The 25,317-nt window shown below is 47.1% G+C and overlaps 1 protein-coding gene across 1 annotated transcript in view; it reads left to right on the plus strand.

The window, feature by feature from the left end:
- The window catches only part of KCNH1 (potassium voltage-gated channel subfamily H member 1), a 320,423-nt gene that overhangs the window by 122,476 nt on the left and 172,630 nt on the right, over window positions 1-25,317 (plus strand). The window contains exon 7 of the mRNA XM_037027620.1: window positions 6,972-7,401. Within this exon, the coding sequence (XP_036883515.1) occupies window positions 6,972-7,401 (430 nt within the window). The remainder of the gene's footprint in view (window positions 1-6,971; window positions 7,402-25,317) is intronic.

Consider the following 25,317-nt stretch of genomic DNA (forward strand, 5'->3'; position numbering starts at 1 on the left):
GAACGAGGGAACACAGTAGGCTGCTTTGTGTCTTTGGAACAGCCACAGAGGAGTTCAGTCTCATTGCTCATTTTTCAAAATCTGATTGCGATCAACACACAACACATCATCCTTTGTGGCTGCTTGTCCATCAGTTAATTTATTAAAAATCCATGCATTCATATAAAATGGGGAGAATTATACTATGTATCCTATAGAATGGTTATACGAAGTAAGTCAGTGCATATAAGACTAAGTTAGGAGTGTTTAGCATATTTCCAGTGCTTCACGAATTAATGTTGCTATTAGTCAGAGGGGTGGGGTTGATAGGTCGGAGTCTATATACAACTTTTCCATTAAAGTAAGCTTCTAAATGGCATGTTTCTTATTTTAGTAATTTCTAATTTCTGTAGTCAAAGAAGTGCTAGATCTTCTAAAGCGAGTCTAGAAATAGAAACACCTAAGGGTAAATTGTGTTCTGTTAGTTTTTATTGTCTCAGGTGTCCTTGGCCTTCCGTTGACTCTGCCCCGCCCCTGGGGTCAGCACGTCCAGAAGCGTGGGCGGGGCTCCTTCTGCCTGCTCTCCTTCAGCTGACACAGCTATTCGGGTCAAAAACTCTTCCGTGCTTGTGAGCAGCTTCCCACACCAAGGGCACTTCCCCATCTTTATTAACCCGCATCTAGAGGTGACTTCTTTGACATTTCGGATCCTTTCCTTTTCACTGAGGACAAATAATCTCTCCCTTCCCCCACCCCCTTTGGCTGGAGAGCAAGGTGACTACTGCTCAGGCAACAACTAATACTTTTGTGACCATTAACCCTGTGTCAATGCATCCTCTCCACTGTACTGGGTCACAGAGCAATCAGAGTGTGTCAGAGGCAGGGCCTGGCTCTAACCAGACAATTTCTTATCTCCACAGCTTCTCTTACTCCCCAAAGTTGTAGTTACTGATTATTTTAGCCACCTGGAATGGTGACTGTCCTTATTTACTTCTGCCTGCTTCCAGAACGTTTAGAACTATATCTACCCAAAGCCTCTTAAAGGAGCCATCGGTGTGCCTTGGAACATTCTTATGGGTACTCATCCTCAGGGGACAGAGGGCGGGAGAGTGGAGCCCTGTGTATGATGGTTGCTTCCTGGAATGGAAGAGTCTAGAATGATTAGTGGTCTCATCACCACTCACTGCTGAGGCTTCAAGGGCTTTACATCTGTCCGTGAAGATGGGACAGAGTTAAACCATGGGCCATATTAAAGCTGATATGTTGAGGTTTTTTGTAGTTGAAAGGGGGTCCTTATTGTCTTGAATGCAGGAACCCATGAAGTTATGACCATGCTGCCTTTCTGACAGTGTCCTGTTTCTCCATGTCTGATTCTCCTCACCCATTTCTCAATGTTCCGTGTGTCTGTCCGTCCAGTAGCCCACACCTGCAGGTGTCCTGTGGCTAAGCATTCCCCACAGCCTGCTCCAGGGACCCTGTGACCCCTCAGAAGTGTTCCCAGTGGCCTGTCTGGCTCTTGTCCTTGCAGGTGAGCTAGTCCTGAGTGTGCAAAAACTTCACACCTTCCCCAAGTCTCCCAGGTGTCTTCCTTTTTGCCTGCCAGGCTCCCCACATTCTAGGGAAGCTTTCACACATCCAAACCAGCTGCTTGAGCCTTCCCAGCTGTCCGGCCCAAGGGAGGCCTCAAGGTCATACCACAAATTCCTGGGGCTTGTCAGGAGGCTGCCCTTGTGGGGGCTTCTGCCTTCTTTTTTGAAGCTTGGTTTTGGGTGACGTTGAGACTGAAGTGGATTATGTTTGGGGAAGGAGGAAGTGTGTCTTTTAAAGCCAAACTAGACCTCACAGGGAATGATCTGGGTCTCTCTCGTCCTTTACATGGACAGTGTGATCACATGTGTCAGGAGGCCCCGGTTGTGACTGGGATGTTACTCAGATGTTGCTAGTTGAGGTGATGCTTTTGTAACATCAGCACTGGTTCACATCTGAAGCCCTGGCCGGGCAGTGATGAGCGGGCTAATGCCCTAGTCCGGCCCCAGTGCCAAAGGCTCGCACAGGCACGAAAGCCACTGGGGTTTTCACCTGCACCAGATCCCAATGTGCTGCTGTCTCTGAGAATGTAAATCAAATTGGCCTAAAGCATACGAAGGACATGGCTAATTCTGCATCAGTGTCAGAGTGGCAGGCACAAAACAACTGTATTGTTTCCTTCAAGCTGAGCCTCAGTTCTGGCTAGGCTCCTTGGGTTCCTTTCATTGTCCTGGAAGAAGGAAACCTGGTAGGATCCGGAGGAAGACAGGAGCATGGCTTGCTAAAACCAGATTCTCTCTTCTGCATCCTTCAGTTTTTAATTGGCCAGTGGTACAGTTTCCATTTTCAGCGCCTCTAGAAAGCAAAAGAGCCTGATGGTCTATTATCACAACAGTTGACTATGTGATGGTGGGAACTGTAAACAACAACAAGAAAAAAAAGCAGGTGGTTTTAAGCAATATTTCTACACTTCCTTCAGCGACAGTTTTCTAAGAAACTGCAGATGCGCCTTTTTTATATATCATTGGATTAAACACATGGAAGGTCGCAAACTATCCCTTCTACTCGGTAACCACATCCTCCCCCTGAATATGGTCAATAGGCATTTCGGTGAACTGGGAAAATATTCCCCATGTGCACAACCCCAGGGCCTGTGCTAAGTCTGTGTTTGTAGCGGCGGCCCATTTACGTTTGCCACTGCACGGTGGTCGCCTGCAGGCTCTGTTTTTTCTGTGGTCTGGTTGTAGGTAACGTGAGGGCAGGAGACCGCATCGTCCTTGTTTTTCTATCACTGATCGTTCTCAGCTACGTCTTCCTGTGCCGGGTTTTCAGGAAATGATAGCTGAATGGAGTGAAACGAGACCCAGAGTAAAATCTTGAAGCAATTGAAGGGCAGCCAGTTATACTTAAGCTCCAGCGAGTAACTTCCAGTAAGATCTGGTTTGCCAGCTCACTCCATTATGCCGTTGATGAAACATTTGTCCTTGAAGTCACCTCTGTTTTAAAGACAACAAACCAACCAAGCTCTGTTAACAAAATAGTAAATTCTTATGACAGACCCCTGGATTTCCCCTGGGCACGACTTCTCCATGTGAGCGAGTCTCAGCGGGAAGCGCGGGAAGGAAGGAGGAGGAGGCAGAGAAGAGTAATCATGAGTCACGTGAGGTGGAAAGCAATCAGAAAGTTTACCTGCAGAATTTGCTGTGGACACCATCACGTCTCCACACAGGCCTAGAAGCCTGGGGGAAGTATTCAAGGGCCTCGAAGACTGAGTAGTTCTTTTTAATAGCACATTGTCACCAGTCTGTGACAGTGTCATTTCCGTGCCTATGGCAGGGAAAAAAAATTGAGCAGACAATTGTTGAATCTGGCTAGCTGAGCAGGCAAGATATAGCCCAAGTTAATGGAATGATTTATTTCGTCTGGGTGACTAGGCAAAACTCAATAGTTCACACCGAAATGATTCTGATCATTATCAAATGCCCATTTCAATGGAAATTACATCAATGCCACCACAAGGCAGGTTACTTACATTTCAGAAGGCTTCCCTCCAGGCATAGACGTTGGCCCTCAGTGAGGGGCTGACCGGCACAGGTTCTTGCCATCCCTTCATCCCTGTGGACTCAGCTGGAAATTCTTAGTTCTTCATAATTTTGAGGTTGTTGTAAAGAACTCTCTGGAACCAGTTGGAATGCAAGATAGGTTTTCTGGTACAAGAAGTCCCTGGGAAAATGTGATGTGCTACCATATGGGGCAATTGTCTTTTTTACACTAAAATAAAAAAAAAACTTTAGAGTATTCTGTTTGATTTACTACATATACTGAACTTTAGGCAAATAAGAAAAAAATTAATAGTTTGAAATGCTTTTAAACAGCTGGAATTCCAGTGGTTGGTGCAATAAGAGAGAACTTATGCAACACTGTGTAATAGAATATCAGTGTGAACACAGATAAATAATACAATGAGGAAGTCTGTGTCTTCTATTGCTCCGAAGGCTCCTTAAAATGAGAAAAAATGTTCTCTAATAATCCAACTCTTTAATTCAGTTTAGGAAATGTTTGAGACCCTTTCCAGAAGGTACTGGCTTTAGACCCTGTGTAGGTGTATTAGTTCCCCAGGGTGTCATAACATAGTACCACAAAGTGGGCGGCTTAGTACAGCAGAAATGTGTTCTGTCATTGTTCTGGGGGCTCTGTGTTCTGAAATCAAGGTGGCAGTAAGGCCATGCTCTCTCTGAAGGTTCTAGGAGAGACTCTGTTCCATGCCGCCTTCTTAGCTTCTGGTGCTGCCAGTGATCCTTGTCATTCTTGGCTTGCATTACATCGCTGGTGGGCACATGAGGCTCTTTCTCTCTCTGTCTATTTCTTCTTTTCTTGTAAGAATACCAGTCATACTGAATTAAGGGCCCAGTGTATGACCCCATCTTAACTAACTGTACCTTCAATGACCCTGTTTACAAATGAGGTCACATTCTGAGGTTCTGGAAAGCACATGCATTTGGTGGGATATTATTACCCTAAAACAGGAGGCTTCTAAAATGAATACCAAGTGAGTCCAGTCTTCAGGAAGACGTAGTTAGAAAACTATAAAGCAAAGCAATGTGTTTAAGTGGTGATAGATACAGATTACCACGGACATTTGGAGGAGTGAGTGATTGGTTGGGACTACAACGGAGTCCTGGAGGAGGGCTTTAGTGGCAGACCTGAAAGACTACAAGTATCATAGAAGCAGGACTGAAGGACTAGCTACCAGTTGGCAACAGGGAAGCCCAAGCATCCAGCTCAAGCATTCTGGACTGAGGGGCCAGTTTGAGCAGGCAAGTGTGCATCTACTGGGTGGGATGCTTGAGACAACGGGTGTGTATGGCCAGGGGTTAACCTGGCCTTTGGGTAGTAGTTGCCATGTGTTGTTGTGGCCATTGGGAAGGGGGAGAGAATGGAGAAGGGTTGAAGTACAGGTGAGCAGTAAGAAAGGTGATGGGGGCCCAGTTGTTCAGCTCCATTAGTGACCGCCACAGAATGGCATCTTCCATCAGTAGTTAAGGAGAGTGGGAATGACTGTTCTTTAAGGGCGCTCGAGGAGACCTAGCTGGACTCAGAGGAACTGGACTTCTATGTCCCCCATCAGCTCTCAAGTTCTGTGACTCTTAGAAGAAATCACTGGTCACTACTCATATCAAGCCTCTTTCACTGGTTATTATGCTTTTGCTTCCTCCCTCCTTTTTTTTCTATCATGCATCTTCCATGGGCCAGGCACTGAGGATACAATAGTGAGCGAGAAGCCAAAGACGGCACCGTTCTATTCTCTCTCTCCCCTGTAGCATTAGCACAGGAGTGTGTAGCAGGTTCTTGGGACATGGTGCTTTGAACTGAGTCTGAGTGAGGAAAAATGACAAGGCAGTTTGGGCTTGGGTAGGAAGCTCTGCTTCAGACTGGAGCTGCTTTGAAAGATGGCTTCAGGAACCTCCTTAGGAGTAGGTGGAGGGTAGGTGGCAGCTTACAAGTGTTTGATGTCTGAGTCATCAAAAAAGCCCCTTTGCCTCCCAAAATATCTCCTCCACCCAGGCTGTTGGTGCTTTTTAAATTCCATTATTGGAAGTTAGTTTTCCTCTGTTAAAATGCAAATGCCTTGTGGAGAGAAGTTATCCATGTATCCTCATCAGTCTTTTGCGTCTCAATATGAGGGATCTTGTCAGTCTTTCCTGCATGGCAGCTTTTGGAGAAAAACACGTGGAAGGGAAAGGGGACCCAGGGAGGAGTACTAGATTTGTTGAAGGGCAACTTTGTCAAGGTCGTCAGTTTGGCTGAATTGACCCTTGGCTTAGAAAAATCCATTATTATCCGTTTGCTGGTATTTGTTGTAAAAGAAATAATTTTTTCCCACTGTATCTATTGTGGCTACAAAACTCCCCCCCACCTCGTCCTAACAAAAATAATTTGGGGGGACTCCTGACCCTTTGTTCCTTCTTGACGAGGCTGTGCTACATGTGGTTTGTGTGCTCACGGGTCGGGGAAGGCCAATGATATGGCTGCCGTCACAAATATCCCCAGAGTTTCAGTGGCTGATTTCAGAGGTTTCTTTTTTCATTCACGTTTTCGACATAATTCAGGTTCGCGGGAGGGGAGAGGGTGTTCCACAGAGTCTTTGAGGGATCTGCAACATGGAAGGGATGTGGCGTTCTGAGAATTTGTGATTTTTCTGAGAAAACCAGATCTCAGTTTTTCTTAGCTATTTCTTGAATTCATTTTTAACTTAAAAAGCCATTTTCAAAATGTTTTTCTAGTCATAGAAGTAATAATTTCAGTCATAAAAATTAAGTAAATATATACAAGTATAACAAAAATATATACGAATACAACAAAAGCTTTTCTGTAATTCCCTATCTTGACAATGAAGTGATAACCATCAGTGGTGTTTTGTGTCTTCCCATGTGTTTCTGACCATTTGTCAACATATAACTATTTGTATTCTCGTGCACCATATAACTGGAATGAAAGATTATACAGTATGAAATAAATGCTATGCAACTCTTAAAATATTCCATATTACTTAATATGAAATATTACACAATCCTTAAATTGTTTTAAAATAACTCATGACGTGGAAAATGCTCATATATATTTGTGTACTTGTGTATAATGTAATTAGGTTAAAATTCTAATTTTATTTGGCTTGTTTCCTTTTTGTTTCTTTGTAATGGAAGTAGGCAAACAGTTCATGGAAATCTCCCTCCCAGACACCTTGGAATAAAATTCTAATTTTACTGTGAATACGTACACAAATCTATATGAGCATTTTTCCATATCATGACTTACATTAAAACAATGTTCGAAGGGTTGCGTAACACTGCATCCCGTGGAAAATCACTACGCTGAAGGAAACAGCCTGGTGCGGGGAGAGAAGGGGACGTGAAGGAGTGGTGTCTTTGGTTCTTGGCCTTGACTCTGTGCTCCTCTTCTCCCAGGGCATCAGCAGCCTGTTCAGCTCTCTGAAAGTCGTCCGGCTGCTCCGTCTGGGGCGAGTGGCCCGTAAACTGGACCACTACATTGAATACGGAGCTGCTGTGCTGGTCCTTCTGGTGTGTGTGTTCGGGCTGGCTGCTCACTGGATGGCCTGCATCTGGTACAGCATCGGGGACTATGAGATCTTCGATGAGGACACCAAGACCATCCGCAACAACAGCTGGCTCTACCAGCTGGCGATGGACATTGGCACCCCTTACCAGTTTAATGGGTCTGGCTCAGGGAAGTGGGAAGGTGGTCCCAGCAAGAATTCTGTCTACATCTCCTCGCTGTATTTCACCATGACCAGCCTCACCAGTGTGGGCTTTGGAAACATCGCCCCATCCACAGACATCGAGAAGATCTTTGCAGTAGCCATCATGATGATTGGCTGTAAGTACCGGCGGCTGGGGACGGAGGCATTCTGTCGGTCACACTTTCTCTTAGGGATGGAAATAGGGTAGTGGCTACCGTGCCTGAAGGATCAGGGGTGCAAAAACTGAAAATGTGAGAGATTTTGTTTTGAAAGATCAGCTTTACAGTTTTCCCGACAATTAAAAAAGCACATGTTTATCGCAAAGACACTTAGAAAATACTAAAAAAGCACAACGTAGAAAAGAAAGGCCATCCATCTCTCTGTCAGAGCTAACTACCATTACCTTTTGGTCTCTCCTTTAATGATTATTTTCTATCCGTGGCTGAACACACAGAGATAGCTTTTTATAAAGCTGAATGTGTATGCTACACATCCAATTTGGTAAACTGCTTGTTCATCGAACAGTGAGTTACAGAAGCCTCTCCAGGTCAATTTAAGCTTAGTTCTGGATCTTCACAGTCCAGTATGGCACCAGAAAGAGAAAGCAGAAAAAGAGAATGTGGAATGTCTCATTAATTAACTTTCATCTTGATTATGCATTAAACAATAATATTTTTGACACAGTGGGTTAAATAAAATATTCTATCACAATCGACTTCATATTTCTTTTTGCCTATTTAATGTGGCTCCTAGGAGAATTGTACACTTTATTTCTGTCGGACAGTGCTGATCTAGGTCAATATTGTTGATGTCTGCTTGATGGTTAAGGAAATTCCAAGTCCAAAGACATCTAAACCCCAAACAAACAATGCAAAAAAGGGCTTTTGTGCAGTTGAAAAGTAATAGGTTACTGGATTAACTTGACTGGACTGAAAAACAAAAAAACTACCCTAGTTCTTGAGGAAGATACTAAAACCACAGTAACTTACCCACTGACCATTGAGCTGTTCATTTGTGCAATAGCCTTCGGCTGGAAATAATGAGCTACCCTTCACTAAAGGGACCCATAGGGGAGAAGTGGGCCTAAGAGGTCTGGGGAAAGCACATGAACTTGAGTGGATTGGACTCATGGTAAACCTGCCAAGTGTGCCAAGTACACATCAGTGACAAATTGTAAAATGGGAGAGGGCAGTCCTCCCATGAAGCATCAGTTTGGATAGTAGTCTGATCTCACGTGATGAAGCTGGATTCTCGGTCCAGCGGGCAGTAACCCTTTTGTTTGGTGTAGTCCTCAGTGTGGAGTTGACGCATTTCTTGTTATACCAATCAGGGAATTCTAAGACCAGGGGAACCTGAGGCTTCAGTTTGTCTTGCTTTGTCCAACCCAGCAGAGATTCAGCGCCCTCCTGTATGGTTGGATTCCACCCCTAACAGTCTCATTTGCAGCCAGCGTCCTCCTTTTTGGCAAGCACGTCATCACGCTTGTTGCAGTCCTATCGCAAAAGTCCTCTGGTCAAGGCACAGAGCTCGCCTCTGAGTATTTACTCAACGTGTCTAAGGGGTCCTTGGCTCATGGGAAGTGTGTACTGATGGAGCTTTTGGGTTTGCTTCTTACTTTAAAATAGGTGTTAATAGAGATGATTGCCTGACCATGGGAGAGAGCATTAAGTGTCTGTGGGTAGCTAATTGCTTTAGCTTAATTAGAACTTGAGGTGCTTTCTCGTGCTGTGTAAAAGGACTTAAGACCTTTGCTCTTCCAGAACTATTTCAGCCTTAAAAGCACCAGTTTTCTAGGCAATGCTTGCAGCACTTTTGCGAGTTTGGGGTCATCCACTAAACAACCAGACACTGTGTGCTCAGGCCACAATTTCTGCCCCTTAGAGGGAGAGATGAGACACTCTGCCAATTGAAATATCTCGTAATACCCATTACAGAAAATTTGTTACGAGTCAGTTAGAAAATGGGCCCCATTTCATGGGCTCCCCAAGGATTTTCAATTATGAGAGTTCCTTGCCACTTTTTACCTGGCGTGAAAGAAAAAAGAAAATAGTTCTGGTGGGCCTATAATAAAGATAGGCGGTGTGTTTTTCCGAAACCATTCTTCTACAGGGAGCAACTTCTCTCCCTAAACATTAACAAGCCAGCAGTTCTGCACTGGAAACTTTTCATGTATTTGTTTATCATTGTTTTCATTTAAGAACAAGACTATGGTACAGACTTGGGGGACCAGGTGTTCCAGAAACCAGCCATTTCTCAGCAGCTTGTCACAGTTATGGCTGTTCCACTTTCCATGTGACATGTCTGACAAGTTCTTGTACAAACAACAAAGTCATTGCACTCTGCGTCGCGTGGTAGCAATCATCCTGGTAAACTCACATTCATTCCAAACAGCCTTCGTTTGGGACAAGTGCTGATGGCTTACTAGATTCGCGGGGACCTCTTTTATCTTGCTGTGCGTGTGTGTGGACATGTGCACGCCTATGTCCTTACTGCATGGTGCACGGGATTGGACTGGCCCCAGAGTTGGCGTCTCTGGCAACAGGGAGCGCTGACCAATCCTGCAGCAGGCCACGGCGCCAGTGCCTCTCTCTCCCCGTCGCCCTGGCAGTCCGGCCTTAAGGGGCTTGGAGAGGCACAAAGCCAGTTTGCTTTTGAATTACTGGCTGCGTCTTGTGATGTTTTCCCTCTTTGTGTTGAATTTCACGTGTGTTGGTAATATTATTTCTTGGCTATTCTGTTGCGGTGGATTAGCCATAATGTAGGTTATCCAGAAGCCTTCTGTTGCTTCTCCTCTCTGCTCTCCGGCACTGAATATCTCATTATAACTTGGCTAATTCCCTAGAGGATGTGAGGAAGCAGGAAAACTAAGTGTTTTCAGTTTTTCGTATCTTTCTGAGCTGGAAAGTATTGGCTAAAATGAGTTTTTGTGATTAGCTATGGGTGTTGGCAATCTACAGGGTCTCCAAATGTCTGGTTTTATGTCTAACTTCCATTCTGCGGTCTTGTCCTGGGTTAGGGACAAGCCGGCCCCTGCTTAATCTCCCTGCCCTCATGGGGTCTCCAGTAGTCTCCGGAGTCCCCTGTGAGTGGACCTCTTACATCTTTTTGCATGTTTCCTGTGGGTTGCTGATGCTGAGTGGAGCACAAGGCCACTCTGGCCCTCTGTGTGACACCGGGGAGAGGATGTCCCCCTTTTAAAAAGGCACATACTGAATGCCTCCCCAACAGACCCCTACTATGTGCTAAGGATTTGGAGACTACCTTCGTGGGTGCTGTTCTCAGGGCGTCTGTGGTCTGATGACGGTGGGGTCTATGGGAAGGACAGAGACAGGCCCTGCCCCCCACCAGCCAGTGACTTGGGCCTGGAGATGGAGCCCTTGCGGGGGGCCAAGCCTCCCTGGACCTGTGGGGGATCCTCATGGAAGGAGGGACTGTCAGTGGGGAGAGTTCCTTTGTCTGGGAGGTCTCCGTCTCAGGTTAGGGACACGACCCTGTCTTGCGGAGCTGTGCAGGGAGAATTTCATGGTGAAGAGACATTTTCACTTTTTTAAAATAAGCTTTGCACTTTTCTGATTCTCTCTTCATAATGTCACTGCTGTCATCCTGTCATCATAATTAAGCCCCATTTATTTTCTTTCTCTCTGACAGTGGCAAGGAGTCTAGACATCGCACTCCTACTCCAGACAGCCCCCCCCCAAACACTGAGCATTTGGTCGTCTACCTCAGCACTGCACGACACCTGCCTCTTTGAACTCATTTTTTTCTTCCCAGTCCTTCCCACCTCAGCTCCTTCACATCAGAGCAGGACGTCAGTGCTGAAGGGACCCTTGGGTGCATCTCTTTAGTCCAGAAGAACCCGTCCTCTTGTCCTTCTTCTGGGCCAGATCTCATCCTGATCAATGCTTCAGTCAGCCCCCCGCCCCATCTCAGGCCTGGGAGCTCCGAGAGTAGTGGGCCCACTCCTTGTGGTTTGCTTACATCATCTTCTCTCCTGGGGCAAAGGGACACTAGCAACCCGTACCCCTGGGCCTTTGACCCCACTCCCTCACCCACTTGGAGTATGCTTTGTGGTTTCCCTTCCACTTAGATTATCTGCAAGCTGCTATGAAATTTTATTTTCTCTGCCTTCCTCACCATCTTATTTAAATATTTCTCATTTCTTCTCATTCACTTTTGCTGAATATGCCTTTTTGCATTCCATACCAACATACGGGGTTTTCAAAAATGATACGGGGCACGTCTTCCAGGAGGTGGTAAAGATCCCCTTAGGAGACCTTAGACACATGGTAGCTGATTGATACATATTTATGAACTTGCTGAAGCTGCACAATTGAGAAGGCACTGGAGTTCTGGAGCTGGCCTGCAGCGTTACTGGCCGCGCTTCTTTATTTGTTGGGACATGGTGTTCTGCTGCTGGGCAGAGACAGAGAGTAATGGTAGCATCAACGTGGCACATGTTTCCTGAAAGTTTAGGGTTGGTCTGGCTGCCCTGCAGTCGTCAGAGATGCAGGCGTCTTGCTGTCTTTAGCGCGTAACTTCCATATCTGGATCCAATGAGGCTCTTCCAGGTTCATCCATATGCTCTTTTTCCAGAAAGCAGAAGGAAAGGGAAGCGGAAGGCTGGCTGGATTCTTTCATCTTGAGAACAGGGCTAGGAAATTACCTTATTACCTTTATTCATATCACATTGACTAGAACTTGGTAGCCTGGCTGCACCTAGCTGCGGAGGATGCTGGGAAATCTAATCTTTATTCTGGGTGGTCACGTACTCAGTTCATGTCCAGGGTTCGTAGCACAGAGCTTCACCCCTCTGGGGTGTCAAACAGTGGTAGCTCTCACCTGCCCCACCATTTCCTCTTACAGCGTATTTCTAGGACTCATCAAACAATGAACCCTGGCCGGTGTGGCGCAGTGGATTGAGTGCCGGCCTGTGAACCAAAGGGTTGCTGGTTTGATTCCCAGTCAGGGAACATGCCTGGGTCGTGGGCCAGGTCCCCAGTGGAGGGCGTGAGAGAGACAACCACACATTGATGTTTCTCTCTCCCTCTCTTTCTCCATCCCTTCCCCTCTCTAGAAATAAATACTAACTAAATAAATAATCTTTAAAAAATGATGTTCCTCAAAATCACTGAGCGTTCTTGACTTTCAGGGAATTTGAACCTACATAAAACATCAGGCACATTGCAGCATTTAATGTACAGGTGATTAAATATACATGTATCAGGATGTGAGTTTCCTGAGATACAACGCTTCTTAAAACAATGGCCTGACTGCAAAGCAGGCTAGGGGGAGATTTTAAAGGAAGAGAAAGTCGTTTCACGTGGTCAGGGAGGCCTCCTAGGCATCCTGTCCAGGCCTGACTGGCAGGGTCTTCACTGCACAGGAAATGGTACCCAAGGGCAGGAGAGTGCTCCACTCCTTGGAGGGAGAGAACTAGAAACACACATGCGCTGAGCACCCAAGACACGCTGGGAACTTATCCTTACCCAACAACTGTATAATAAGCTTTATATTCCTGTTTTACAGACAGGGAAACTGAGGTGTAGGGGCACGAAATAGCTTACCAAAGGTCACAGATGAGTGGTGGCCAAATTGGGTTTGGGACCAAGTTTATGTGCCATTCAAGTTTTACTTCGTTTTGTTGGTTTTCCTTGCTGATTATTTTGGGATGTGGGAGGGGCGCATGTTCTCTGTGGTGTGGGTGGTGTTGTGGGGAGGGGGCGTCAGGGAAATAAGGGGGCGGTAGGAAGAGTGAAGGGTGGAGCTGTGTTCCTGGGAGCCTTCTCTGTTACTTTGAATGATAGCGGTAGTGACAGATGTCTGATTATGTGTCTGGTGGGAAGGCATTCTTCTTGTTCGTAGCTGGATTACTGCACCGGGCAGAATAATTTACAGCAAAATTTTAGATGTGAGGAAGCTCTGCCAGTGGGAAGCCACTGGATGAGGGGTGTTTATCCCTGACTTTACAGATATCCACGGCATTTGCAAAATTCTTTTTTAAAATATCATTTTCTTCATCCAAACGGAAATTGTCATTTAGAGATGTTTCCATCATCAAACCTTTTGTACCTGTTTTGTTTCTCTGTCTGTCTTCTTGGAAACTCTCAGCACTTCATGGGATAGGTAGTGTTCCTCCATTTGTTTAGATGAGAAAATTGTGGAGTAGAGTAAGTCCCCACCTAACGCCATTGATAGATTTTGCAACTTGAAGCAAAATGACATGTAATGATGAAAACAATTTTACTACAGGCTCATTGGTATAAACAAGAGTTAAGTTACTGTGGCATCTCATCAACGTTGTAATGAAATGACATTGAACAAATTGACACCATTCCAGGACCTGCCGCAATGTGCTGAAGGTCACGCAGCTCGTGACCATAAATTGTCATGTATCATGTGCTCCTGTGTCTGGAGCTGTCTTCAGCGTTTAACTTCCATATTTTTGGAAGCGCACTCATATTTTTGGCCTGCACTTTCAGGAAAAAAATCTTTGGTTTTAATATTTAAATTCAATGTATTATTTATTTATATTTAGAAACAAAACCGATTATCCTATTCCAGGGTATTATCTTGCATACAAGTATCATTATTGCTTGCTAGAGTTACACTTTTAATGCATAAGCATAGATAAAAGAATTAAAAAATGTTTATACAGCTGCAGAATTAGCACTACTCATGTATAATGCACATCCTTATTTTTCCCCTCAAAAATCTGGGCAAAAAGTGCGCATCATACTTGGCAAACTCCGGTAGATACAGACCTGGGCTGAAGTCCCTGTCATCTGCACTCGCAGTGAGGTGCTCTCCCTGCTCTTCCAGGTCACTTTGATGGCAGCTGCTACTGGTGGCCACCCACCCCACGTGAGGCCAGTAGGTCATGGCAGCTGGTCCCTTGATGGGATGTCCCCAGACTTTGATGAAAGGTTTTGATGAGAAGAGGTGAAGGTGGGAGAAGATTGGTTAAAACCTCCATTCTATTTCCATGAAAGGACCTCAGTTTCACTCTTTTTGAGCTTCTTCTTCTTCTTCTTTTTTTAAAGATTCTATTTATTTTTAGAGAGAGGGGAAACAAAGGAGAAAGAGAAGGAAAGAAAGATCAGTGTGTGGTTGCCTCTCATGTGCTCCCTACGGGGGACCTGGCCTGCAACCCAGCCATGTGCTCGAGACTGGGAATCGAACCGGCGGCCCTTTGGTTTATAGGCCAGCACTCAATCCACTGAGCCACACCAGCCAAGGCTGGAGGTGCTTCTTATCAAGCTTTTATTGTGGCTCTCCGCCTCTAGGCTGACAATCACAGATAGCTAGTGAGAAATCACACAGGAGAAAATAATTTTCCTTTCCTCCTTTAAACTTGGTGAGAGGAGGAAGGCCCACCAGGGAAATATTTTCTAAAAATACATCAATGAGTATGGTCTCTGAGAAAACAAATGTTAGGTTCACCTGCCAGTTCCCCAGAATCTCAATCAATCAACGGTTTACCTGAGTACCTCTTTGTTCGTTTCATAAACATTATTTGAATGTCTGCCGTGTGCCAGGCACTCCGGCACCCTTGGTCTGCATTGCTTGTTCAACATTCAGCTGGGGACTCTGGCAGGCACTGGCTGGGGGCAGGGGGCGGGTACAGAAAGGGGATGGCGTGTGCGAAGGTGGTGATGGCCGAGGGACGGCATGATGCTTCACGTACAGAGGAGCTGGATACTGGTCTGTTTGTGGGACTGATCATCAAGATGAAAACCTTCTGGCAAGGCTGCTGGAGAACTAGGCGCTCTCAGGGCCGACTCCATAAATCCTCCCCTGATAGTGACTTTGCGGACTCGAAAAATGTTTCCATTTTCATCTTTCCCCATTGTGGTCCTCTGTGCGTGCGTGAGAATAATTTTAGCTCTCATCAGCTAGAGGCCTGGCTCTGAATCATAGCTACATGGTGATAAAAAACCACTGTTGTCGCAAGAAAGCTTGATGAGGAGAGAGGTCTTGGTAGGAAGAACAAAATGAAAGAGCAGGAGGCTTAGAAAAAAATCAAATACGTCAAAAATTACCAGGGAGTTCTGCAGAGCAGCAGGTACCCTGCTTGCAGGGCCACTCCTGCTCAGAAGGGTGACCTTTGTTCATCCTTGGGAGGGGGAGGTGGGCAGGTGGGGTGAGGAGAGGAGCTGCGTGGGCTGAAGTACGGGTGGCAAAGCTGGAGCTGGGGAGGGGTCCCTCTTCCGGATCATAACTGCGTAACTGAGTCAAAACCCTTCCTTCAAGCTCCCGGGGAAGCAGAATGCACCCATTGGAGAAACAACAGTGAACTCCAAAGCAACCCTACAAAACAGGGCACAAATGTTTGGCTTTGTAGAGAACAGCAGGCTGACTGCAGCTTTGTGGGGACAATAAAAATGAGGCAGGTCTCAGGCCCCTGGGACCACCTGGCAGGCTAGGCAAAATAGTGGGGAAAGAGGCAGAAGCAGCCAGAGGTTCTTTCCTAGTTTTCTTTTTGACTCCTTTTCTCCTGGGAAACTTGGGTGTTTAATCACAAGGAACTGTGCTCACAGGCTGGCATGAAGGCATTGGCTGAAATCCAGCACCTTAACAAGTGGAGAGGAGGCAAGCTTCTGAGCAAAGAACTTTCGGGACACACAGTGGAATGTGGGATTTGAGCCTTCCATCTTCACTTCTCGCCCCAGTCTTCCACAAATTTTATTAAACCTCTGCTCTGTGCTCACCAGCCCATCCCTTAGAGGTGGTGTGAAGACAGGTGGATCATCAGCCATTCTTTTTCTCTGATAGTTAACCAGAGCTCCAGTTATCTCATGGGCACTCATATAACTTTGGAATTAAGGAGGACCTCACCTGTCATCAGGGTCACCTGCTCACTAGATCTTTGAACCCTTCCCTGAAGTGTGAACGCCCCCGGGAGTGGTTTCATTCCACTTACAGATAAGCTCAAGGCTGAGAATTTCTCTCGAACATTAAACTATAATGCCCTTCCCATGGATTTCCCCGTTTGTTCTGGGCTCTTTACTCCTGGGATTTCATGAGACAAATCTGGCTTTCCTTTTACATCGCAGTGCTTTGAATATTCGAAGACCATGACGTCTGCCTTGAGGCTCCACCTGTCCAAGGGGGATTCCATCAGCTTCTTCCACGTGGTTTTGAGAACTTCCTCCACTCTGGAGGATTGTGACCTCTTTCCACTCCCCGTTTGTTCCTGTCTCGCTTAGGAGGGGCCCGGGACAAGTCTGCCCATGGTTTGGCCAGAGCAGAACTGAGCAAGATCATCACTTGCCTCATTTTGAATTTGCATTCATAGATTGAAAGAGCCACAGGACCACAAGGGATCTTAGAGACCATTGGTCCTAGCAGTATCATCATGCAGGCAGACAGGTGAGGCCCAGGTAGAAGAGGTGACTCAACTAGTTAGTGACAGAGCAAGAAAGGGACACATCTCCAAAACCTGCACTCTCCCAAGGTTTGAGCACTTTCCACCACCCACCACATCTTCTAGGCCTCTCACAATTCGAGCTCGTATTTTTGACTGCTACCTCATAGCGCTGATTAAAATTCAACTGGCTCCCAACTAGAAGTCCTAAGTTATTTCGTAGGTTCTACTGGGAACCACGTTTTTACCATCTGCTTTTCCTGTTAGCTTTTTGGATCCAAGTTTGTGATTTGACATTTATCCAAATGTTTCCCCATTTCCCTTGGCTGCATCGGTCTGGGAACATAGTCACGGAACGAAGTCACAGCGGTATGAGCAAAACGATGATTCCTTTTTCCATCGCTTCCCAGCCAGATCACAAGAACCCAATTTGTGGTTTAAGGGGTCCTAGTGATGTCTCATGTTGACTGGGGAGCGACCTTTGCTGTCCTCTTCATCCACCTGGTAGTGTCTGCTTTCCTTCCCTGGCCACTCCTATCATGTACCACATAGTTTCCCACTGTGACCCCCTACCCTGCTGGGCTATAGATCCTTTTCTCCACCCAAATGCCGACGTTCCTCCTCCCATGTCACCCACAGTGACATGCAGAGGCTCTGTACTTTGCTCCAGTGCGGGGAGAAATGCTCTCCTCCCTCTACGTCCCCAAGCTCAACTCTGGCACCAGGACACAGCGTTGTCACTGCATGCTTCCAGAATAGAGCACTTCCATTTGGCTTGCTTTTTAAAAAATCCTAGTCTCTTTTCTTAGACCCTGACTTGGATTCCCTCGAGTTTGGTCTGGAAGATACCGTGTGGTCTGTCCCCTCCCTCTCCTGCTCCGCTCGCAGAATCTCACCCTCGATCAATGTTCCCAAACGAAGCTGGTTCTTGGCAAGCATCGACACATGGAGAAACCATATTTCTACTACGTTTTGCTTTAGCAACTGGGTTTTTGGACCCAACTCCATGGTTACCATTAGGTCAAGCTGTTCCCACTGGGTACAGTTGGCACTTGAAGGCCGTTGTTCTGCTGCTTGCAGGTGTTATTAGACCTGGGAACTGGCCCTTGGTTCCCTGCATCATTGTCACCTGAGCCCCCCCCCCCCGGGGGCCTCACCTGGAAGTAAATCCAGGCCTTTTTGTCCCCATGTGCCTGGATGGAGCTTGGACTGAGTTACCATTTTATATTTGTTTCTGATTTTTGATTGTAGGTGAGATACATGATTTCCAAACGTTCTCTTTTATTCTGTGGGTTGCCTCTTTACTTTCTTCATTGCGTCCTCTGCACAAAGCTTTAAATTTTGCCACAGTTCAGTTTAATTTATGTTTTTTTTCTTTGTTGCTTGTGCTTTTTAAAAAGATTTTTTATTTATTCATTTTTAGAGAGAGGAGAAGGAAGGGAGAAAGAGTGGGAGAGAAACATCCATGTGTGGTTGTCTCTCACATGGCCCCCACTGGGGACGTGGCCCACAACACAAGCAGGTGCCCCAACTGGGAATCGAACCGGCGACCCTTTGGTTCATAGCCCGTGCTCAATCCACAGAGCTACACCAGCCAGGACTGTTGCTTGTGCTTTTGCCATAGTTACAGATTGTGTTCTCTAATCTACCCTCTTGGTTATTACTTTCTTAGCTTCAACTCATCCACAGATTTCATCCACATGTCATCAGTTTCGGGAGGGGGGGGTTCTGGTCCGTTTAATTGTTCCTTCACATTGTGTCATGTAAAAGCAGTGCTCACTCTAGAACCGCTTTTCCCATCCCCCTGACCCCTTGACCATGTCTTCATAAACTTGCAGGGAAGTTTCCTAAATCTGGCAGTGAGTGAATCGGAGCAAATGTGAGGTAAAGCACTGCATTAATAGCAAGACATATAGCTCTTCTATCCACAACTTCATTACGAATACAGTAGCTGGTAACACTTTTATGAATTTCCCCCACTGGATGTCTCCTATCTCCATGTAGTGAAAGGAGGCATGGGAAGTAGTTATGACAATCTCTTAATTTTCCAGGGGGTACTGCTGAAAGCTGGAGCCACGACTGTCATTGTGTGGAGTGACAATCGGCACTGGTTTCCTGTGGGTGCTCCTAAGTGTTTCCTGCGTCTTGCAGGAGAAATGTGGTGTAAAACAGTGATATCACACCTGCAGCATCTTGTCATTCTGTCCCTTGGCACTGTGTCCACCTCGACGATCTGGCAGTCAAAAGTGACTGCTACTCACCCCATATGGAACAGTAGACCTGCTTTTCACAGTCCGCTCAGCACTGGAGACCTGGCTGTTTCTCGTCCTCAGGTTTAGAAGCCAAGCACGAGTCTTGGGGTGGGAAGAAGACTCACACGAAGTCACGTGCTGACCTTTCCACAACTGGTCTAGCTGAGAATGGCACCCATGACCCTCCACCTCTCGGAGTTCAGGCCTGACTGCATTTACCACCTGTGTCGCCCTTCATCCAGCTCCTTCCCTGAGACCCTGACACCAGCAGAGAGAGTGAATGAATGAGTGAATGTGTATTGTACACATTATGCCATTTACAAGTATCGCGGTTGAGAAAGTGAGGCTCAGGGTGGCTGACCAATTTACCTGACGCGACATAGGTCTGAGTGGAAGAATCAGAGTTCAAACCTAAATCCAAGGTGTTCCCTAGGCACCTGCACCTACCCCTTTGGGAACCCCGCTGAGAACAAGGATACACTAGGCCAGTTCCCCCTTGTTCTCTGTTCCCTGAGGTGAAAGACATGAGGCTCACACAGAGCTCCTTTGCTCGGTATGTCCATGGGAACATTACTTTTAGCAGGAGGCTCAGTTCACTGGACTTAGGGCCCCGGGGCAGGACCAGAAGGCTGAGTGACTGACCATGGGGAGAACCCGTGCTCTGCTCTGGGGAGAGGTCTCCGCTGGCTGCTTGGACCATGGTCAGTGTGAAGGAGAGCGGTTGGTCTGATGGTGCTCCGAGTGCAGAAGCTCAGCTGACGCTCGTCCTGCTTTTCCGTGTTTGGACCAGTCCGGAAGATGACTGTGTTGGTGACGATAGCGAGAGCTAAGGTTCACTGAGCGCGCACTCTGTGCCAGGTGTCCTTAACTCATTCTGAGCGCTTTAATCCTCATTCCCATTGTACAGATATGGAAACAGAGGCACAGCAAGGAAGTGGAGGAGCTTCAGGGAGTCTAACTGCAGACTGTCAGCATATGAAAGACGCACCCTATGCCGGATCCCTGGAGGACACTCGGGTTCCAGGGTGGGCCACGGTGTCTCCTCTCCGCTGATTCTTTGCACCCCTGTCCTTCTCTATAAGGGCTGAAATTGTGGGGAGTTGTGAAGGAGGTCAAGGTGGGGGAGACCCTCTGATGAAACTAGGCGATAGAGATGTTCCTCTGTATTTGTTGCCTTCCCTTAGCCGCTCCCCGTCTCTGTGGCTTGTTCCCAAAGCCAAGGGGGACCTCTGAGCCTCAGTTTCGTCACGTGTAAAGTAGAGATGATGATGGTGACCTGACAGGGTGGTATGAGGCTTGGACGTACTGTCTGTGCACCCCTGACACAGGGCCAGGCATGTGGTGAGGACCAAGTAAATAAATGCTGGAGGACCAAATACGTAAATCTCTATTATTATTATTATTCCTTTTTTCTTTCTTTATATACACTCCCCAGAAAGAGATGTGGGTGTGGCTAGTGAACCACTTTCAATCACTTTTGAAAATTGATCCACCCCAGCTCTTTTTCCAAAAATGGTGTAGAGGCCCAGGGTGTGTCGCTCCCCTCACACAGCAGGCTGCAGAGCCCTCTCTCATTATGACTGTGTTATTCCCTTATTCATACCACTGGCCTTTGGGATCCACTGAATAGCAGTGACCCAAAGAGAATTTCTCCACGTCTTCTGCTGAGTTTATCAACCCTCCCTCTCCAGCTGTGAGTCTACCAGAGACGGAGGCCCTGATTGGTGGAGGTGTGGTAAGGGGAGACCAGGGGAGGGGCTGGGGAGTGAGCAGGCACAGAAGCCCAAGAAAAATGCTCTCCTTCTGCACTGTGTGGAGGTTTCTGTGAGGTCACCCCTCTGCAGTGCTCGCTCAGCTGAGCTTTTCCCCTTTAATCGGGCTTCTTGCAAAGCAGTTATCTCATTATTTAAATATTCTCCATTGAATGTTCTCACATTAAGAACTTAATGACCTTAATTATGCATATTAATGAGAAAAATGCTTGCTGGTGCCCACTGCCTTCCACGGTTCCTTAGAGGCTGTGAAGCTGGGCTTATAAGTGCATGTTTCTTGGTCAGGTACGTAAAGATATCACAAGACAAGAGACTTGCTAACCTGCCATAGCTTTTCCGTGCTGACTGCAGCTCGCTGTCCTCACAGGTTGCCCGGCATAGCTATGCTCCCTCTCAGGGGTGGGGAGGAGGAAAGAACAGCGTTTGGGGTGGGTCCAGTTCTGTGGTGGCCCCAAGGAGCAGTTTTGCTTTTTCTGTATCTCTATGCCTCACCACTTGGAGACCGGAAAAGTAACCCTCATCTCTCCCTCCCTCAGAGGCAGATCCATGGGGTACACATGTAACTTCGGGCCAGAACTCTCTGGAGAGGATTTCAGTCAGGAAAACCTTGAGGGTTGACTTGAGCTGTATTATTCCCTCGGGAAGGAGAACAGGGGCTTATTCGCTTGGTTATAGTGTTTTATTTTTTCCTAAACTTTCACTGGAAGCCTAAGTGTGTAAGGCACATCACAGGTATTTCCAGGTAGAGCAAATAGACTTTACTTTGAGCCCGTATCTCAGTACATTGTTTTTAGCTCTTTGCCGATGTACTGAAACCCACGCTATGTCCACCATCTGTGCATAGAGTAGGTGGTGGCGATGTTGCTGGAGTAAGGACAAGCGCATTGGCCTAAATGTCCTTCCAGAAACTTGACCTCGTTCCAGGGCGCTATCGGCCCTTCCTGAATCCTCCTGGAGCAGTGGCCAGTTTACTGCCTATGATTGCTGAGCATGCTTCATTCATTAGTTTAACAAAAGATTGAGCCATCTACAGACTGAGAATAAATAAAACAATAAACAAGATTGCAAGGAGGTGATGGTAGCTGGAGGACGGACAATCCCACAGACAATTTTCCTGCAGCGTGAGAAGTCCTATGGTTGTAGTCAGGTATTAGGGGTCAAGGAACCATGGCTGTTTACCGTGACCTGAAGGCTGACTAGTTAGCCAGGTGACATGGAGAGAGATGAAAGCTCAGGGAGGCAGGCCGGAGAACGCAGTGCATTCAAAGAGGATGTAGTGCGCTCCCATAGCTGAAGCACAGGGGGAGGGAGCCACCGGTGAGCATCAAGTCTCCCTCGGAAAGTCGGGGCTCGTTTTGAAGGGCCCTCTGTGCACCTTGCCCGGGGGCAGGAGAGACAGTCCTAGGGTTTTCCTCGGGGAATTTTGCCATCGGAGAAAGGGTGGAGGTGAGCAAGACCAGGTGGTGGTCGGTGTAATGGAGTACAGGGTGTTTTGTATGACTTCAGTGGAGGGACATTGACAAGCTGAGCTACAGCAGTACTGGTGAGGACGGGGAGAGGGGAAGGGCTTCCAGAAATACTAAGCAAGTAGATGACTCTTGGCAATGTCCCGGCCAGGGACTGGGGACAAAGTGTGCCCCTACACTTCTGCTTCACCATAGGCATCCTTCCAGGCAGGCAGACAGAGGTGGCGTTTCAGCAGTGCCCCCAGAGCACCACTTCCAGCCACATGGAGGGACTGTGGGCACCTGGGCAGTGACAGTGGGGACAGGCTGGCCTGCAGCCATGATGAATGAGCTCGTCTCCCGAAGCTAAGACTTTCCTCTCAGCCTCCTTCTTACTGCCACCGTGGGCGAGGGCCTGGGGCCAGCTGGTGGGTGGCAGAGTGACACCGTGGTGGTCAACAGCAGGGCAGCATCTTTCTTTGTTTTCCTTTTCCTGCAGTGTCCTTTGCTTGTGTTCTTTTGGCTCTTCTGGGGCAAAACTGAAAAACTGCTCTGTCTTGAAGAGATTATTTGATTAATACTAAAGGAACCATTGGTCAGATGCTAAGAATCACCTCTAGCCAAGCACGATGTGTAGATTTTGCCTGCTCTGCAGAGCTGGGGACAACCCGCTCTGGGTGAGGGGTTGTGGGGGCAGGGCTGACACCCACTCCCCTCACCTTCTTCCTCTCACTGATTCCACAGGGTTTGTTCATCAGGGTTCCCAGGGATCCCTGCTCCTTGGGTCACCCACGTGTGCACCTTGGAAGGTGCCTGGCATTCTTGAGGAGGTCAGCCCTCAGTGCTGGCTGAGAGATGGTGGTGTTCTGCAAAGGGATGTATGTATTTTATGTGTAGCTTCCCTACTGGAGGTCTTGGAGGCAGGGTATGTGTTTTATTCTTACTCGGGGGGTATGAGCTGTGCATGACTGGAACTGGGTAGCAAAGCTGGCCTCTTTCTATCTGGCTAGGCTGAGTAGAGGAAGGACGGGAATAGCGCAGAATGGGGAATCACCTGTGGTTGAAAAGAAGCCCATCGCAAGGGAGCCCTGCTGTTCCTTTGATCATGGTCTATGAACATGACCGTGGCCCTCCTGTTAGTGCCATGGACAGGCAGGTTGTGTGAGCCACTCAGAAGCTTCCCCTGCTCTGTTGTGAGCTTGGCCCAGAATCTGTACACCAGAGTGGGGGGTGTGGCTGATTGCACCAAACTCATTTCAGTACCACCTACTGGCCCAGTTAGTATTTTTGCCCAGAGTCTTATTCCAGAAATTCTCCAAACAGACTAAACATACCCAAGTGCTTCACACCTCCCACGGCCCTCCCTAGCTGACCAGGACTCGCAAAACATATTTGTCCTTTCAAATGAAACAGTAATCTTGGCTTCGCTAGCTTCAGGAGTCCAGAGATATCGGTAGCTGAAACACAAAGAAAGAAACAAAGGAATGTTTCAAAGCGCTTCTTCTCAGACTGTCTACACAGTCCAGCTTGGCTCCCACGGGGGTTCCAGGCCCGATCTGTGACAGATGTTGTCCTGCCTCCCAGCTCCCTTGGTACCTGAATGGGGACTGCGCTGAACGAGCTGAATTCCCATGTAGACGTCACTATGATTTTTTAGTTGACTGCACTGGGGTGACATTGTTCACGACACCACACAGCTTCCAAACGCACAACAAGGGAGCACCTGCATACGCCCCACGCAAAGTCTCTTTCTGACAACACTGTGTTTTGGGCCTGTGTTTTTGTATTTGTGTAATTATTTGTTTAAAGTCTGTCTTTGTTCTTCCACTACCCCTCTCTGTAAGCTTCTTAAAGGGATGGAAAATGGTGTACGTTGTTTATTGCTGCATCCCCAGGGCACAGGACAGTATCTGGCAGGAAACAGATGTTGGGGTTAAAGAACTATGCTCGTTTACTGCCTCATTATTCTAAAGTTCCCTCTGTCCTAGTGGGTCTTCTCTATTTCTATTACGGGTTGGGTTTTTAAAATATGACTCTAACAGGTAAGGCCTTTGTAGTACTGTTTTTTTAAGAACAGGATAGCCATTCACAGGGTCCTGGGCCTTGTCATTTGACAGGCTCAACAAGGCTTGAATTCTCCTCTGCTCACCTACCAGCTGGGCGGCCTCAGGCAGGCTGTGCAACCTCTCAGAGCCTCATTTTCCTTATCTGCTGCATGGGGACAAAGTTCTTACCTTAAATGTTGTTGAGAAGATCAAATGAAGTCGCAGGTCTGAACTGCCTCCCACAATGGCTGGCCCACCGGCTGGTGGTAGTTCAACCCTGGACCACCCTAGGGTTTGTCTTCACCTTCGTTTTTTTGGATCAGTGCTTCTCAAGGCTCCTTCATGATCTGAAAAATGATCAAAGATGCCCAAGAGCTTTTGTTTGCATGAGTCATATCTATCGATACTTACTGCTTAAAAAATTTAAACTGGGAAATTAAAAAAAATATTTATCTATTAATCCACTTAAAAATAAGAACAATGCCCTGACCAGTGTGGCTCAGTTGGTTGGGCGTCATCCTGCACAGCAAAAGGTCGCAGGTCTGCTTTCTGGTGAGGGCACAGGACGGGGATGCAGGTTTGGTCCCGGTCGGGGCGCCAGAGAGAGACAGCTGACCAATGTTTCGAGCATCGGTGTTTCTCTCCCTCTCTTTCTCCTTCCCTTCCCCTCTCTCCAAAAATAAGAAAATAAAATCTTCAAAAAAGAATAATGTACTTATTGAATATTGACGAAGGCTACATTTTCCAAAACAAACAAACCCGATTAATGCCAAGCGTGGCATTGTCTCCCATGTTTGCGAACCTCTTCAACCCTGCCTCAGTAGGGGACAGCTGGAGCTGCCCACCTGCCCTGCATTCAGTCCCTCGCGCTGTCTCACAAAGGGGTGTCCCACCTTCTGGCGTCTCTGTGCCACCCTGGAAGAAGAAGAGTTGTCTTGGTCACACACTGAACTCATTGTGATACGTACTCACAAGAGAATACATCTCAGAATGTTTTAAGTAAACTTACAGCTTTGCATTGGGCCACATTCACAGCCACCCTGAGCCGCTCGCAGCCTGAGGGCCGCAGGTTGGACAGGATGTATAATTTCTGGAGACTCCGTGTACTGTCAGTTGTGAGAGAGTGAAAGTGAAAAAGGAAAGCAATGTCTCCGCATGATTGTGAAAATCATTTT

This window comes from Sturnira hondurensis, unplaced genomic scaffold (assembly GCF_014824575.4).
Source record: "Sturnira hondurensis isolate 20B ecotype Veracruz unplaced genomic scaffold, ASM1482457v3 Scaffold0019216, whole genome shotgun sequence".
NCBI classification, from domain to species: Eukaryota; Metazoa; Chordata; class Mammalia; order Chiroptera; family Phyllostomidae; genus Sturnira; species Sturnira hondurensis.